This window comes from Theropithecus gelada, chromosome 1 (genome assembly GCF_003255815.1).
Source record: "Theropithecus gelada isolate Dixy chromosome 1, Tgel_1.0, whole genome shotgun sequence".
NCBI classification, from domain to species: Eukaryota; Metazoa; Chordata; class Mammalia; order Primates; family Cercopithecidae; genus Theropithecus; species Theropithecus gelada.
The window spans coordinates 19,517,203-19,535,023 of NC_037668.1; the positions used below are offsets into that span (position 1 = coordinate 19,517,203).

A 17,821-nucleotide genomic window follows, 5' to 3' on the forward strand; every position below is an offset into this window, starting at 1 on the left:
ATCTAAAAAAAAAAAAAAAGAGCTGGATATGGTGGCAGGAACCTGTAGTTCCAGCTATTCAGGAGGCTGAGGTGGGAGGATCACTTGAGCACAGGAGTCCAAGGTTGCAATGAGCCATGATCATGCCACTGTACTACAACCTGGGCAACAGAGTGAGACCCCCATCTCAAAAAAATAAAAATAATAAAATAAAATAAAAAAGGTATGGGGATCTTGCTCTGTTGCCTAGGCTGGTCTCCAACTCCTGGCCTCAAGCAATCTTCCTGCCTCAGCTTCCAGAGTAGCTGGAATTACAAGTGAGAGCCACCATACCTGGCTAGTTGTTGTTTTAATAGAGAATTCAGATGCCTACTGGCACTGAAGCTAAGCAGCCTAACTCTGCTATTAATATGTTCAACATATGGGGCTATTTCTGTCTAATATTAGTTAAGTACAGCAATTAATACTTTACCACAAAATCTAAAAACCCAAGTATTTTTCATATATAACGTGGAGTTGCTGATCTTGTCAGCAGAAAAGATTTGGGAAATGTGAGTCACAGGAGAAAAAATAAATCACCTTACCTGTCATTCTCCCTTGAACCATTTTTGCAACTTGGTATTTAATATATGTTCCTACCAAGAGATAAATATCATGGGATGGTATAAGAAATATATTCTCCAAAACAAGCAGACGTATTAATGCTGCTGCCACTTTCTAAAAGAGGGAGGGGAAAAAAAAAAAGTTTCCATGGACGGAATCCTCACAGTAGTCTTTCTTGTTAAATACTTACTTCTTTTAAATTTCTTTTAAAATTTTTTATAAATATATTTTTAAAAAGCTTTCCTAATCACAAGTCATAATTTCAGCTAGCCTTAAAAAGTGATCATGAATCTTAATACCTAATTAACTTTCTAAGGTACTCAGACTTAGAACAGAAAAGTCTTCTAAAAGAGAAAAAGTAGGTAAATAAAAAGGTAAGTATGCTGAAATGAGAAAAGGTAAGACTCAATTGTAGAACACAGAAATTCTTTTAGCCAACCTCCAATTAACTGACTTACCAGATTAAGTTACTTTCCACTCTCTGTTGAACACATTGATTTTTATGAAGATTTATCCAATGCAAGGTTGGTAGGATTTTCTAGGAGGTCCACACACTCAGGTTCTTGCCATTGAATTAAATGCTTACCAAAAGACATTTTTTTTCCCAAACCTATTTATGCAAGTTGTGCTTGTAATTATAATCACATCAAAACAAAAACTATAGATGTGGAAAGAGAACTGTTGTTTCTATTAAAAATTTAAATGTTTCAAAAAAAGTTAAAGGCAAGCTGCTAACATGTACTATCAATTAGGTATAAGTGAGAAATGTAAATTATTAGGGAAAATCCTTTAAAATATAAATGTCTGCACTCAAATTCTTCGTGCATCTAAATTTTCACTTGACTAGAAATTAGGGCCGGGCGCAGTGGCTCACACCTGTAATCCTAGCACTTTGGGAGACCGAGACAGGTGGATCACTTGAGGCCAGAAGTTTGAAACCAGCCTGGCCATCATGGTGAAACCCTGTCTCTACTAAACATACAAAAACTAGTTGGGCATGGTGACACACACCTGTAATCCCAGATATTTGGGAGGCTGAGGCACAAGAATCACTTGAACCCTCCCAACCCCAAAAAAGGAAGAAATTAGAAACTGTAATTTATGGGAGAAAGTGTATGTAGATTTCAAATCAGTGAACCCATGGTCAAAGAAAGGCCTTGCACCTACATCAAGAATTGGTGAATAAAATGTTAGTTATATATTTTAAGAGAAAATGCCAGTCACATTTGTAATTGTAATCAAGCAATAAAATGTTTAAGATAATTTTTTAATGCTTACCTACTTCAAATAACTTTTTCAATTAAATGACCAACTGTTGGCCCAAATCACGTCAGACTAGAGGGCTTCTACTACAGATAAACATAAAAAACTATATTTTCCATAGGCAACACTATTAGATGAAACATTTACAGCACTGGCCAGTTGTGCTGGCTCACGCCTGTAATCCCAGCACTTTAGGAGGCTGGGGCAGGAGACTGCTTGAGCTCAGAAGTTTGAGACCAGCCTGGGCAACGTGGTGAAATTCTGTCTGTCTCTCCAAAAAAAAAAAAAAAAACAAAACAAAACACACAAACCAAAACCAAAACCAAAAAACAGGGTGTGGTAGTGCATTCCTGTAGTACCTGGGCAACAGAGCAAGACCCTATCTTAAAAAAAAAAAGTAAGGAAAATTTATAGCACAAACTTTTTACCTTATAGAATGGTTCATGAATTCGAACTTTTACAACAGCAGCACCAGTTCTAATCCCAGACACTAAAATCATATCTCCTTGTTTCTCCTCTTTTTCCATCTCAGCTATATACATTGGGGGAGCATATTCTGCTTCAGAGTATTTAAGAATCCTAAAGACATAAAATATAATGTGTTTCTAGCAGAATTAAACGAAGTGTTCTTTCAAAAGTCCCTAAGAGACTTTAAACATAGTTTCTTCAATGTCTCAATGTCTGTAGAATGTAAAACACTTTCGGCTGGGCATGGTAGCTCACGCCTGTAATCCCAGGACTTTGGGAGGCCACGGTGGGCACATCATTTGAGGTCAGGAATTTGAGACCAGCCAGGCCAACATGGCGAAACTCCGTCTCTACTAAAAATACAAAAATTAGCCGGGCATGGTGGCATGCGCCTGAAATTCCAGCTACCTGGGAGGCTGAGACAGAAGAATCACTTGAACCCAGGAGATGGAGGTTGCAGTGAGCCAAGATCACGCCACTGCACTCCAGCCTGGGTGACACAGCAAGACTCTGTCAAAAAAAGGAAGGAAGGGCCGGGCGCGGTGGCTCAAGCCTGTAATCCCAGCACTTTGGGAGGCCGAGACGGGCGGATCACGAGGTCAGGAGATCGAGACCATCCTGGCTGACACGGTGAAACCCCGTCTCTACTAAAAAATACAAAAAAACTAGCCGGGCGAGGTGGCGGGCGCCTGTAGTCCCAGCTACTCGGAAGGCTGAGGCAGGAGAATGGCATGAACCCGGGAGGCGGAGCTTGCAGTGAGCCAAGATCACGCCACTGCACTCCAGCCTGGGCGGCAGAGCGAGACTCTGTCTCAAAAAAAAAAAAAAAAAAAAGGAAAGAAGGAAGGAAGGAAGGAAGGGAGGGAGGCAGGGAGGGAGGGAAGGAGGGAGGGATGAAGGGAAAGAAAGAAGGAAAGAAGGAGGCCAGGAGCAGTGGCTCACGCCTATAATCCCAGCACTTTGGGAGGCTGAGGCGGGTAGGTCACTTGAGGTCAGGAGTTTGAGACCACCCTGGCCAATATGGTGAAACCCCATCTCTACTAAAAATACAAAAATTAGCCGAGTGTGGTGGCGGGCGCCTGTAGTCCCAGCTACTTGGGAGACTGAGGCAGGAGAATCGCCTGAACCCAGGAGGTGGAGGTTGCAGTAAGCCGAGATCGTGTCACTGCACTACAGCCTGGGTGACAGAGCAAGACTCCATCTCAAAAAGAAAAGAAAAGGGAGGCCGGGCGCGGTGGCTCAAGCCTGTAATCCCAGCACTTTGGGAGGCCGAGGCGGGTGGATCACAAGGTCAGGAGATCGAGACTATCCTGGCTAACATGGTGAAACCCCGTCTCTACTAAAAATACAAAAAACTAGCCGGGCGCGGTGGCGGGCGCCTGTAGTCCCAGCTACTTGGGAGGCTGAGGCGGGAGAATGGCGTGAACCCGGGGGGCGGAGCTTGCAGTGAGCCGAGATCGCGCCACTGTACTCCAGCCTGGGAGACACAGTGAGACTCCGTCTCTAAAAAAAAAAAAAAAAAAAAAAAAGAAAAAAAAGGGAAAAAAAGGCCGGGCACGGTGGCTCATGCCTGTAATCCCAGCACTTTGGGAGGCCAAAGCGGGCAGATCACGAAGTCAGCAGATCAAGACCATCCTGGCTAATATGGTGAAACCCTATTCTCTACTAAAAATACCAACAACAACAACAACAACAACAACAAAAATTAGCCAGGTGTGGTGGCGGGCCCCTCTAGTCCTAGCTACTCAGGAGGCTGAGACAGGAGAATGGTGTGAACCCGGGAGACAGAGGTTGCAGTGAGCCGAGATCACGCCACTGCACTCCAGCCTGGGCGACAGAGCGAGACTCCATCTCGGAAAGAAAAAAAAAAAAAAAAAAAAGAAAGGTATTTATGAGCCTCTGGCTAAAATTGTGGTGGGAGTAAAACTTGGATCTGAGATCTTCTCCTTGGTACTGAAGACAAAATTTCATACTCTTATCCTTCTCCCTCTACTTCAGCATGTGCAGGTAGCTTGAATAAAAAGAACTGCCAGAAGATACACCTGGCTCAAATAATTGTGTAGTACTTAGCCCATGAACTCCTCCATAATAACTCAGATTAATTGATCATAAAGGTACCTACATCTATGTCATATTTCATTCTATCAAAGACATTTCCCTCAGTAATTTATCAGTTTCAAAAAAGTACAGACAGTAAGATCATCAAAGTCCACAAAGATGGTTGCTTGTTCAGCATGCCACTTAATGGCAGCTGTCTTCTTCATAGTCAGGTGATTTATGTTTGGTTTCAAGTTTACCTAATTTTGCTGGACAGTTCTTCTCTTGCTGACTCGTTGTCCTGGGCAATGCTCCACTCAAACATCATCCCTGCCAGACTACTAAAAGTATTTCCTGTACAGCAAGTCAAAAGCAGACAAGATAGGATCACATATTTAAAAATATTCAGGTATTTACAACAAGAAAGGGAAACTTAACTAGAAAATTACTTTGAGGCCTCCTTCATTAAGAAATAGAAAGCACTATCATTAATGAATTAAAACATATATATGAGAAAGTTCCCAACACAAACAGTAAATGATGTTGCTGCACAAGCTATCTGAAAGTAAAAAGGACTCCAGCTGATTAACTCCTGACTGACAATAATGATGCCATGCTCCTTCTGTTCCTTTCTACATGAAGGCCACCTCATGGCTGACAAGGCATCCTTAATCCTGGTCCCCTCTGCACAAATTTTTGTAAAAATTTTCCAGGCCAGGTGCAATGGCTTGTACCTGTAATCCCAGCACTTTGGGAGGCCAAGGCAGGAGGATCGCTGGAACCCAGGAGTTTGAGACCAACCTGGGCAACATAGTGACACCTGGTCTGTAAAATAAAAACTTAGCCAGGAATGGTGGCCTGCATATGTAGTCCTAGCTACTCAGGAGGTTGAGATAGGAGGATTGCTTGAGCCTGGGAGGTCAAGGCTACAGTGAGCCATGCTTGTGTCATCGCACTCCAGCCTGAGCAACAGACTCTGTATCCAAAAGAAAAAAAAAAAAGCTTCCAGAATAGTTCATTTTTCAAATTAAAAAAATCAAATCACTCAAATAATTTACAAAGAAAGTCGCAATACAGGCCAGGCGTGGTGGCTCAAGCCTGTAATCCCAGCACTTTGGGAGGCCGAGACGGGCGGATCACGAGGTCAGGAGATCGAGACCATCCTGGCTAACGTGGTGAAACCCCATCTCTACTAAAAAATACAAAAAAACTAGCCGGGCAAGGTGACAGGCGCCTGTAGTCCCAGCTACTCAGGAGGCTGAGGCAGGAGAATGGTGTAAACCCAGGAGGCGGAGCTTGCAGTGAGCTGAGATCCGGCCACTGCACTCCAGCCTGGGCAACAGAGCGAGACTCCATCTCAAAAAAAAAAAAAAAAAAGAAAAAGAAAGTGGCAATACATTATAATTTTTTTTTTAATCAACCATGGGAAACTTGACCTCACAGGATACTTCAACCTCGGCCTCCCAAAGTGCTAGAATTATAAGCATGAGTCACCACGTCCCACATAAATTTTTTTTTTTTACCACCTAAATGTTTTTAATACCACATTATAGCATTAATATAGTATATAGTATTAAAAGCATTAAATATTAGATCAAGATTGTAACTTTTTTACAGATTTCCATTTAATTCTCCTGATCTATAGAAAGTGGATTGATCAAACAGAGCTAGGAATAAATTCCAAAAAGTGTTCTTAATTGTTCATGTAGGGACCATCAGCAGAAGCTCAGTAGTAGATTGGATATCTAAGAAAAGTTCTGAGGCCGGCGTCGTGGCTCACACCTGTAATCCCAACACTTTGGGAGGCTGAGGTGGGCAGATCACTTGAGGGCAGGAGTTTGAGACCAGCCTGGTCAACATGGTGAAACCCGTCTCCATTAAAAACACAAACATTAACGAGCATGGTGGCGCACGCCTGTATTCCCAGCTACTCGGGAGGCTGAGGCACAAGAATCTCCTGAACCCGGAGGGCAGAGGTTAAAGTAAGCCACGGTCACACCGCTGCACTCAAGCCTAGGAAACAGAGCGAGACTCCATCTCAAAATAAAAGAAAATGGCCAGGTGCGGTGGTTCACGCCTGTAATCCCAGCACTTTGGGAGGCTGAGGTGGGTGGATCACCTGAGGTCAGGAGTTCGAGACCAGCTTGACCAACATGGTAAAACCCCGTCTCTACCAAAAATACAAAATTAGCCAGGAGTGGTGGCACAGGCCTATAATCCCAGCTACCCAGGAGGCTGAAGCAGGAGAAATGCTTGAACTCGGGAGGCAGAGGTTGCAGTAAGCCAAGATCATGCCGTTGCACTCCAGCCTGGGCAACAAGAGCAAAACTCCGTCCCCACCATGCCAAAAAAAAAAAAAAAAAAAAAGAAAGGAAAAGTTCTGAGATAACTAACAATAGCAGGAATATTTTATGAAAATGTGTAGCTAATACATTAAATCATACTCAGAATTATTATTCATCTATATGAACTCCAAATGAGAAAACATATATTATTTCTAATCTACTTTTGTCACTCAAGTTTTTGTTTCCAAGTGCTAAACATAAAGGGATATTACTTTATTTTAGGTAATTTTGTTGAATCCTCTGAAGTTCTTTACCTTCAGCATCCAATGCCCTCACCATCAGTTCCAGTGGTGAATCATCTACATAAAGTTCCCGGGCCCGAGATACAATTTCAATGCTGTTTATCACATCAACCTTAACATCACAGCGCAGCTCATGGTCAGTCACTACAATGAACCCAAAAACTGAGTATTTAATTCAATAGGTCATGAATCTATTAAATGCCTCAAATACTCAAAACTGTATTCTAAAGATTATGAAAAAGAAAGACTATGACAGCTGCTTTTACCTATGGAAGAAAATAGCATAATAACAAGATATATAAGAGCCTTTCTTTATAACAAGAGGCACTAGACCAGAGATTCCAAAACACTGATCTATGATGATGTTTTTACACATCCATGGAAAATGAGAAAAATAAAAATTTTAATCTTTTTCTCCAAATTCTTCAAGATCCTGATAACAAATAAAAATTTTAAAATAGCGAATAATAGGCTGGGCACAGTGGCTCATGCCTGTAATCCCAGCACTTTGGGAGGCCGAGGCAGGTAGATCACGAGGTCAGGAGATCAAGACCATCCTGGCTAACACAGTGAAATCCCGTCTCTACTAAAAATACAAAAAAATTATCCTGGCGTGGTGGCAGGCACCTGTAGCCCCAGCTACTCGGGAGGCTGAGGCAGGAGAATGGCATGAAACCAGGAGACGGAGGTTGCAGTGAGTTGAGATCATGCCACTGCCCTCCAGCCTGGGCGACACAGAGAGACTCCATCTCAAAAAAAAATAAATAAAATAAAATAAAAGTGAATAATAAAATTAAGTTGTAGTCATATTACAGGATTATACTTTATTCATATGTCTTACTTTTAAAATGGTAAAAAATTTTCTTTTATGAAATAATGGTGTTAGATTTTTAAAAATGTATTTAGGAAAGTAAAACGGTGGCAACTGTAAGTTGGTCCTATCATTAAACTTCTCTGTCTCTTTCTCTTTTCCTTTATTTCAGTTATTTTTTCTTCTGGGCCATGAGATTAAAAAGCCTGGGAACCACTGTATTAGATCTAGTTAGAGTCCCAGTCCAACCAGAGTTCTAGTCAATATACCCATAATGAAATTCAGAAACACTAATTGAAACAGTACAGAATAAAATGAGAATGAAATAAAAATTGTTTTGTATCACTATATTTTAACAGCACTCTCCCCTACCACATCTGCCATGTATTTGAGAACTGTCTATATAGCTGTTCCACTCTACTATCGTAACATTTTTAGTTTTAGCTTCATTCAAAAAAACTAAAAAGCAAAGTTACTACCACTTTCCAATGACCCAAAATTACCAGTAAACATCAGGGATAAACTCTGTCCCCAGCCATAGATCTGCTTTTATGGAATTTTAAAACCAAAAGAGAGGCCGGGTGCAGTGGCTCATGCCTGTAATCCCAGCACTTTGGGAGGCTGAGGCAGGGCAGGTGGATCACCTGAGGTCGGGAGTTTGAGACCAGCCTGACCAACATGGTGAAACCTCGTCTCTATTAAAATACAAAAATTAGCCGGGCATGGTGGTGCATGCCTGTAATCCCAGCTACTCAGGAGGCTGAGGCAGAATTACTTGAATCCAGGAGGCAGAGGTTACAGTGAACTGAGATTGTGCCACTGCACTGCAGGCCACTGCACTCCAGCCTGGGTGACAGAGTGAGACTCTGTCTCAAAAAAAAAAAAAAAAAATTAAAAATTAAAATTAAAAATTGGCTGGGCGTGGTGGCTCACACCTGTAATCCCAGCACTTTGGGAGGCCAAGGTGGTCAGACCGCCTGAGGTCAGGAGTTCAAGACCAGTCTGGCCAACATAGTGAAACCCTGTCTCTACTAAAAATACAAAAATTAGCCAGGTGTGGTGGTGCACGCCTGTAGTCCCAGCTACTTGGGAGGCTGAGACAGGAGAATTGCTTGAACCTGGGAGGCAGAGGTTGCAGTGAGCCGAGATTGTGCCATTGCACTCCAGCCTGGGCGACAGAGCAAGATTCTGTCTACAAAAAAAAAAAAATTAAACATTGAAAAAAAAAACAAAGGAGAATGTTAATCAGATAATAGAGGTAAATGCCCCTCAACAAGGGCTAAGGTACACTAAAATATGCTTATTTCAGGAAATGGTATGCTTCCTTTCACAAGAAATATTAAAAATTGAATTACTCATCCTAAAACTACTTTTTTTTTTTGAGATGGAGTCTACCTCCCTTCCTTCCTTCCTTTGCCATCCTGGAACATTTCCTTAGTGGTAATTCTACCAGCAGATCCTGTGAGATTTCAACTTACCTTGTTGTTTTTTGTTCACAGACCCCATGTCTTTGTCTTTAATTTTTTTAACTTGGGGTTCTGTTTGTCAGTTAAATGTTAATCAAGTAGAAGGCTAACTTAATTTTAAAACTTTTAAATTTAAAAATGATTTTAGATTTACAAAAGAGATGTAAAGATAATGCAGAAAGTTCCCATATACCCTTTACCCAGTTTGCCCTAATGTTTCACTAATCTTCTCTAGGATTCAATTAAAGATACCACATTGCTAAACTAAGTTGTCATGTTTCCTTTGTCTCCTCCAATCTGTGAGTTTCTCAGTCACTTTTCTCTTGAGACAGAGTCTGTCTCTGTCACCCAGGCTGGAGTGCACTGGCACTATCTGGGCTCAACCTTTGCTTCCAGGTTTCAAGTGATCTGCCCACCCCAACCTCTCCAGTAGCTGGGACTGCAGGCACACAATACCATGCCCAGCTAATTTTTGTAAAGATGGGGTGTCACCATGTTCAGCCTTTCAGTCACTTTTTTTTTTTTTTTTTTTTTGAGACGGAGTCTCGCTCAGTCGCCCAGGCTGGAGTGCAGTGGCGCGATCTGGGCTCACTGCAAGCTCCGCCTCCCGGGTTCACGCCATTCTCCTGCCTCAACCTCCCGAGCAGCTGGGACTACAGGCGCCCGCCACCTCGCCCGGCTAGTTTTTTGTATTCTTTTTAGTAGAGACGGGGTTTCACTGTGTTAGCCAGGAAGGTCTCGATCTCCTGACCTCGTGATCCGCCCATCTCAGCCTCCCAAAGTGCTGGGATTACAGGCTTGAGCCACCATGCCCGGCCTTCAGTCACTTTTGATGCTTTTTTTTTTTTTTTTTTTCTTTTCTGAGACAGAGTCTTGTTCTGTTTCCCAGGCTGGAGTGCAATGGTGCTCACGGGTGTGAGCCACCGTGCCCGGCCTTGACACTTAACGAGTATTGGGTGGCCTGGCATGGCTCACCTCTGTAATCCCAGCACTTTGGGAGGCCGAGGCGGGCGGATCATGAGGTCAGGAGTTTGAGACCAGGCTTGCCAACATGGTAAAACCCCATCTCTACTAAAAATACAAAAAAATTAGCCAGGCATGATGGTATGTGCCTGTAATCCCACTTACTCTGGAGGCTGAGGCACAAGGATTGCTTGAACCCCTGAACCCCAGAGACAGAGAAGTAGTTTCGCTCTTGTCGCCCAGGCTGGAGTGCAGTGATGCCATTTTGGATCACTGCAACCTCCACCTCCCGGGTTCAAGCGATTCTCCTGCCTCAGCCTCCCAAGTAGCTGGAATTACAGGCGCCCGCCACCACACCCAGCTAATTTTTGCATTTTTAGTAGAGACGGGGTTTCACCATGTTGGGCAGGCTGGTCTCGACCTCTTGACCTCAGGTGATCCACTCGCCTTGGCCTCCCAAAGTGCTGGGATTACAGGCGTGAGCCACTGTGCCCGGCCTAGAAAACTTTTCAATACAAGGTCATTGACCATAAAGAAAAAAAATGCCCAGTACAATGGCCCATGCCTATAAGCTCAACACTTTGGGAAGCTGAAGCAGGATTGCTTGAGCCCAGGAGTTCAAGACCAGCCTGAGCAACCCCACCACCATATCCCTACAAAAAATAAAAAAAAATTAGCCAGGCCTGGTGGTGCCCCCCTGTAGTCCCAGCTACTCAGGAGGCTGAAGTAGGGGGATCACTTGAACCCAGGAGGTCATGGCTGCAATGAGCCACGTTTGCACCACTGAACTCCAGCCTGGGCAACAGAGTGAAACCGTCCCAAAAAATAAAAATAAATAATAAATAAATGGAATTACTTTGGATGATTTACAAGTAAATTTAGAATGATTAGGAGAAATATCAAACATTTAACTTTTAAAGTGAAAAGAATACAACTTTATTAAATAATATAACATATTTTTATTTACAGCTCCACATTACTTCAGGTATACTTCAGTTGTCCAGACCTTTTCTTCATCTGCCCTGTGAGCTTTTTCACCTAAAATTATGCTCTCAGCTGGGTGTGGTGGCTCATGGCTGTAATCCAGCACTTTGAAAGGCCAAGGTGGGTGGATTGCTTAGGTCCAAGAGTTTGAGACCAGCCTAGGCAACATGGTGAAACCCCCACCTCTACAAAAAGTTAGTGGGGCAAGGCTGGGTGCGGTGGCTCACACCTGTAATCCCAGCACTTTGGGAGGCTGAGGTGGGCGGATCACCTCAGGTTGGGAGTTCGAGATGAGCCTGATCAACATGGAGAAACCTCGTCTCTACTAAAAACACAAAATTAGCTGGGAGTGGTGGCACATGTCTGTAATCCCAGCTACTCGGGAGGCTGAGGCAGGAGAATCACTTGAACCTGGGAGACAGAGGTTGTGGTGAGCGGAGATCACGCCATTGCACTCAAGTCTCTTACCTCAAGTCTATCCATCATCTTTGTCACAGCCACCTTCTTTACTATACTATCACCAAAACCATCATAAACAAAATTTTATAATAAGCACTTAAGGCTGGGCATGGTGGCACAAGCCTGTAATCCCAGCACTTTGGGGGGCCAAGGCAGGTGGATCACTTAAGGTCAGGAGTTCAAGACCAGCCTGGCCAACATGGTGAAACACCATTTCTACTAAAAATACAAAAATTAGCCAGGCGTGGTGCTGCATGCCTGTAGTCCCAGCTACTCGGGCGGCTGAGGCAGGAGAATCGCTTGAACCCAGGAGGTGGAGGTGGCAGCGAGCCAAGGTCACGCCATTGCACTCCAGCCAGGATGACAGAGCAAGACTCCATCTCAAAAAAAAAAAAGGACTTAAATGCCAATGGCAAGCTTAAATCTTTTTATCTCTATATATGCCTTATAAAGTAGGCAACTCAATAGATATTTGTCCAATGAATTAATGAACAATTTCTCTTAGGCATGTACTTCCCTTTTAAAATGCCCAATCCCACTCCTTTCATACTACTTGCTCCCATTCAGATGCTCCTAGTAGGACACCAAGACTGGCCCTTACCACTGGGAATCTCATCTATGTACACAATTGTATTAATAGTAAAATTGGGAAAGTTGATTTAAGGATACTTAATTTTGGAAAATTAGTCACAAGTCAGATGAAGTTAAGCTGAGAGCCAGGTTTGACATTTTTCCTAGTACTTCTGTGAATTTGTTTATATCAGAATGAATTTGTGTAGTTAAAAATGATTACATTTTTAAAATAGCATATGTGACCAAATCAACGTTTTTTGTTTTTTCTGACTTTCGTATCCTTCTCTATCCTTTTAAGCTACCCTGCATGACATGGTCTTCAAAGATTCTTATATTTGAGAATTTCATACCATATTTCATTGATTCTTAGACACTCATTTTTTATCTTTTAACATCTCTGCAGTTGGGATTTATCTTATAATTGATGACATCTTACAAGTGCTCTCAGCCAGGCAGCAGTCAAGGCATAGTTGTCACTGACTGCACATGAGAAAACATTAAGAGGGCCAGTATCAAAATTTGTAGAACAGGTGTTAGTAGTTGGAAAAAAATCTGGTGAACAATAGTAGAGAACTCTTATTCCCTAGGAACCAAAAGGTTAAAGAGAGTGGGGGAAAAGTGATGACTCAGAAGTACTAGGAAATTTTCCAAAGCTGGAAACAAAAACAGATTAGTTCTATCTAATTGCAAAGTCCACTTAAGAGTAGGCTTTAGGTCGTTTTTTAAAATTCTTTAATTTATTTATCATTATTGTTCTGTAGAGATGGAGTCTCACTATGTTGTGCAGGCCAGGCAGGATGCAGTGAGCTACTGTCGTGCCACTGCACTACGACCTGTGCAACAAAGCAAGACCCTGTCTCTAAAAAAAGAGAAAACGCTGTCCGGGCACGGTTTTCTTTTTTTATAGAAAAAGAAATGCCTGTAATCCCAGCACTTTGGGAGGCTGAGGCAGGTGGATTACCTGAGGTCGGGAGTTCGAGACCAGCCTGACCAAAATGGAGAAACCCTGTCTCTACTAAAAATACAAAATTAGCCGGGCATGGTGGCACATGCCTGTAATCCCAGCTACTCGGGAGGCTGAGGCAGGAGAATCACTTGAACCCAGGAGGCGGAGGCTGCAGTGAGCCAAGATGGTGCCATTGTACTCCAGCCTGGGCAACAAAAGTGAAACTCCGTCAAAAAAAAGAAAAGAAAAGAAAAGAAAGAAAATCCTGCCTAATACTCTTCATTTTTATTTTATCTTAATTTTATTTTATTTTATTTTATTGAGATGGAGTCTCCCTCTGTCGCCAAGGCTGGAGTGCAGTGGTGTGATCTTGGCTCACTGCAACCTCTGTCTCCCGGGTTCAAGCAATTCTCCCACCTTAGCCTCCCCGAGTAGCTGGGACTACAGGCGTGCACCATCACGCCCGGCTAATTGTTTTATATTTTTAGTAGAGACGAGGTTTCGCCATGTTGGCCAGGCTGGTCTCAAACTCCTGACCTCAGGTGATCCACCCACCTCTGCCTCCCAAAGTGGGGGTATTACAGGCGTGAGCCACCACTCTCCGCCATAATTTTTTTTTTTTTTTTTTTGTAGAGACAAGTCTCACTATATTACCCAGACTGTTCTTGAACTCCTGAGCTGAAGAAATCTTTCTGCCTCAGCCTCCCAAAGTGCTGGGATTAAAGGCGTAAGCCACTGCAGCTGGCTAGGAATCATTTATTCTCCCTCTTAATCATTTGAAGCCAACACCATTTGTGTTAACCATCTATACAAAATACCAGATTATTCTACCCCAGACGAAGTGATAGTGTTTTTGCTCTCAACATACCTATTTCTCGAGCAAGAATAATACTGCTGAGGCGTATCGGTTGCGTAGATTCAGCAATGAGTACAGCTTTTTGGGAACACAAGGTGCCATTTTCATATAAAGGCTCAACAGTAACTGCATCATGATGGGTGGAATGCCTGCCAGAACAAAATTCTTAAGACTATGAAATAGATGGGTTAAAATTAACTTTTGGTGGAACATAGATTCTCATCCTTCTTCCACGTTACATACTACCAGGTATATGTAAATGACACTTTTTAAAGCAGGAACATCGCTTAGGGATGTGATAATTAAAGTGAGAGATTGATCAGAACTTTCCCAATGATCCCTTGAGCAAAGTCTCAGAAATATCCCTCCCTCAATATTTTTTTTTTTGAGACGGAGTCTCGCTCTGTCGCCCAGGCTGGAGTGCAGTGGCCGGATCTCAGCTCACTGCAAGTCCCGCCTCCCAGGTTTACGCCATTCTCCTGCCTCAGCCTCCCCAGTAGGTGGGACTACAGGCGCCCACCACCTCACCCGGCTAATTTTTTGTATTTTTTAGTAGAGATGGGGTTTCACCGTGTTAGCCAGGATGGTCTCGCTCTCCTGACCTCATGATCCGCCCGTCTCGGCCTCCCAAAGTGCTGGGATTACAGGCTTGAGCCACCGCGCCCAGCCTAATATTTTTTTTTTTTTAAAGATTGTTATATTCTTCCTTCAGTATGCAGAAATAGGACTGATGTGTTTCTAGTAATGAGACGGGACTCTCTCATACTCTGAGGAAAGTTTCCTTCAATCCTAGAAACCAGGCTGCTGATATCTAGGATGGAAAAGTTGTCTAAATTATGAGATGTGAGTCCAACTCGAATACCAAAAACATTCATAAATGTTTTTATTTTTTTATTTTTATTTTTATTTATTTATTTTTTTTTGAGACGGAGTCTCGCTCTGTTGCCCAGGCTGGAGTGCAGTGGCCGGATCTCAGCTCACTGCAAGCTCTGCCTCCCGGGTTCACGCCATTCTCCTGCCTCAGCCTCCCGAATAGCTGGGACTACAGGCGCTTGCCACCTCGCCCGGCTAGTTTTTTGTATTTTTTAGTAGAGACGGGGTTTCACCATGTTAGCCAGGATGGTCTCGATCTCCTGACCTCGTGGTCCGCCCATCTCAGCCTCCCAAAGTGCGGGATTACAGCCTTGAGCCACCAAGCCCGGCCTTTATTTTTATTTATTATTATGTTTTTGAGATGGAGTCACTTTGTCGCCCAAACTGGAGTGCAGCAGAGCGATCTCAGCTCACTGCAACCTTCGCCTCCAGGGTTCAAGTGATTCTCCTGCCTCAGTCTCTCAAGTAGCTGAGATTACAGGTGCCTGCCATCATGCCCGGCTAATTTTTGTATTTTTAGTAGGGACGGGCTTTCATCATGTTGGCCAGGCTGGTCTTGAACTCCTGACTTCAAGCGATCCACCTGCCTCGGCCTCCCAAAGTGCTGGGATTACACGCGTGAGCCACTGCACCCCGCTGAATGTTTTTATTTTAAATAGATACAGGGTCTCACTATGTTGATCAGGCTGGTCTCAAACTCCTGGCCTCAAGTAATCCTACTACCTTGGCCTCCCTAAGTGCTGGGATTACAGACGTGAGCCACCATGCCTGGCCTCATTAATATTTTTGGAGCGATAGAAGAAATGGCTTTCAATGCTGGAAAGATGCCTTGCATCACCCTCACAGTCAGGAAACACACACATCACACTGGATCATCTTACAAGCCCACTTTCCTTCTACTTCCTCATACAATGAGAGGTGAATTTACACTCTGAACGAACCTCATTACTTCTCCTAGGAGATGGCAAAGGGGTATCTACTCCATCTAGGATGAATGCACTGGCATCCTGAAGCTCACTTCAGTTAGGTTCTCTCACACCTTAGGCAACCACATAACCCATCATTGGGTCCTCTCACACCAGAAAATCATGTCTCTTCACCTTCAGTCAGGAAGTCATTATCCCGGAGTTGTGTGTACCCCCTGTCCTCACACTTCAAGTGGGTACCCTTTTATAAATGGGGCAATTTTGATAATACAGACAGATCTTATCTCCACCCACGATGAATCTTCTCACATTCCCAGAAGTTTACACTTCATAGTCTCTGGGCCTCACTTTCCTCGTCTGTGAAATGGGAGTAATAGTACTTACTTCACAAGACTGTAAAAAGCAAATGAGTTAATACATGCAAAGTGCTTAGTTAACCCCCAATACTTGGCTGTTGTGTTTTAAGTCCTTCTCACATTGAATGGCTCATCTATAGTTAGTGGGGACCCTTCGCACCCCAAGTTTTCCTGTTCCTATAGAAATTTCCTCAGACATGGGGAACTTCCTCTTACTCTAGTTGTTTACATTGTAAGTCATCAGTACCTGTTGCCTCCAACACTGGGCTTCCCTTTACCCTGACGGCTGCTCCTAGTGACCACCCCTTCCCAACACACAGAGAAAAGTCCAGTCCCACATCCCGAGAATTCCTCACACGTCTGGAAGATCGTCACACAGCTGGAGGATATACCACATGAGTAGGACACGCCACGCCCAAGAGTCTGCTCCTCGCCACCTTCACTGACATCACACTCTCCTTCCCTACTGGCTAGGCCCCTTCACGTGGCCCCACACGGTTTCCCTGTGGGATCTTACAGAGGGAACCCCTCTCACCCTTACTGGATGGTGAGGGTGCATATCCTTGTCACCCACCACCGCTCACCAAGTGTAGCAGCCCCGCTGCGCCTCCAGCAGGAAAGGCACCCGGCCTGGCTCTCGGCCGAAGGGTAGCAACACCTGTGGCACATTAAGTTTGTTGGCCAGGGTCCCAAGCAAAACCAGAAACAACAACAGGAGGCGGTGTAGGGGCAAGAAGAAAAAGAGCTTGAAGCCTCGGCAGCTTGATGACGCCGGAGAGCCAGTCATGGCGACTGCCAGGTTTCGGGTTCCCCGGGCTCAACTACAGCCGCGCTCACAGCTCCATCAGCCAATCCACAGGCGTGACGTCAGCAGAGGGGGATGGGACCTGCTTCTTGCTCGGAAGTGTGGGCATTTTTAAGCGCAGCCCTGCCGGGCGCGGTGGCTCACACCTGTAATCCTAGCACTTTGGGAGGCCGAGGCGGGCGGATCACGAGGTCAGGAAATCGAGACCATCCTGGTGAAACCCCATCTCTACTGAAAACACAAAAAAATTAGCCGGGCGCGGTGGTGGGCGCCTGTAGTCCCAGCTTCTAGGGAAGCTGAGGCAGGATAATGGCGTTAACCCAGGAGGCGGCGGAGCTTGCAGTGAGCAGAGATCCCGTCACTGCACTCCAGCCTGGGCGACAGAGCGAGAGTCCATCTCAAAAAATAAAAAAATAAATGCAGTCCTTCAGCAAGCCAATATAATGGAAACTTTTGGCACAAACCCAGCTAAAACACCTCAAACTCTCTTAAAGGTCTTTCCTAAATACTGGATGGCAGACCTTTTTAACAGTAAGGAACAAGCAGAAAAGTCTTAAAAAACCTTTAATTTCTTCCAGTTCAATTTCTTGTTGCACACCGTTTATCTTAACACCACACCCTCCACCAGACAAAAAAAAACTTTTTGCAATGATTTCCAGTCAGCATTGGTCTATGCCTATAAACGGAAAATTGTGCAGTCTCTGGGATAAACAGCTCGACTTTGTCAAGGGAACTGTGTATTTTTACTAGAAGTCAGATTCACGTCCAGCATTCAGGCCAGAATGCAGGAAATGCCAGACACTGGCGTCTCAAAGGCAGTTTTGAAAGTTATCCACTCACAAAGCCGGCCTCTAAGCAAATCCTCT

General features: G+C 43.9%; 1 protein-coding gene across 2 annotated transcripts in view; it reads right to left on the reverse strand.

Moving 5' to 3' along the window:
* NUP210L (nucleoporin 210 like) overlaps positions 1-17,013 on the reverse strand; it is a 170,117-nt gene extending 153,104 nt beyond the window's left edge. For both annotated transcript variants that reach the window (XM_025405070.1, XM_025405061.1), the window contains exons 1-6: positions 16,735-17,013; positions 14,008-14,144; positions 6,950-7,081; positions 4,611-4,704; positions 2,274-2,424; positions 564-696 (exon numbers count right to left, since the gene is read on the reverse strand). In XM_025405070.1, coding sequence (XP_025260855.1) covers positions 564-696; positions 2,274-2,424; positions 4,611-4,704; positions 6,950-7,081; positions 14,008-14,144; positions 16,735-16,937 — 850 coding nt within the window. In that variant the 5' untranslated portion in view covers positions 16,938-17,013. The remainder of the gene's footprint in view (positions 1-563; positions 697-2,273; positions 2,425-4,610; positions 4,705-6,949; positions 7,082-14,007; positions 14,145-16,734) is intronic.
* Between the last annotated feature and the right edge of the window lie 808 nt (positions 17,014-17,821).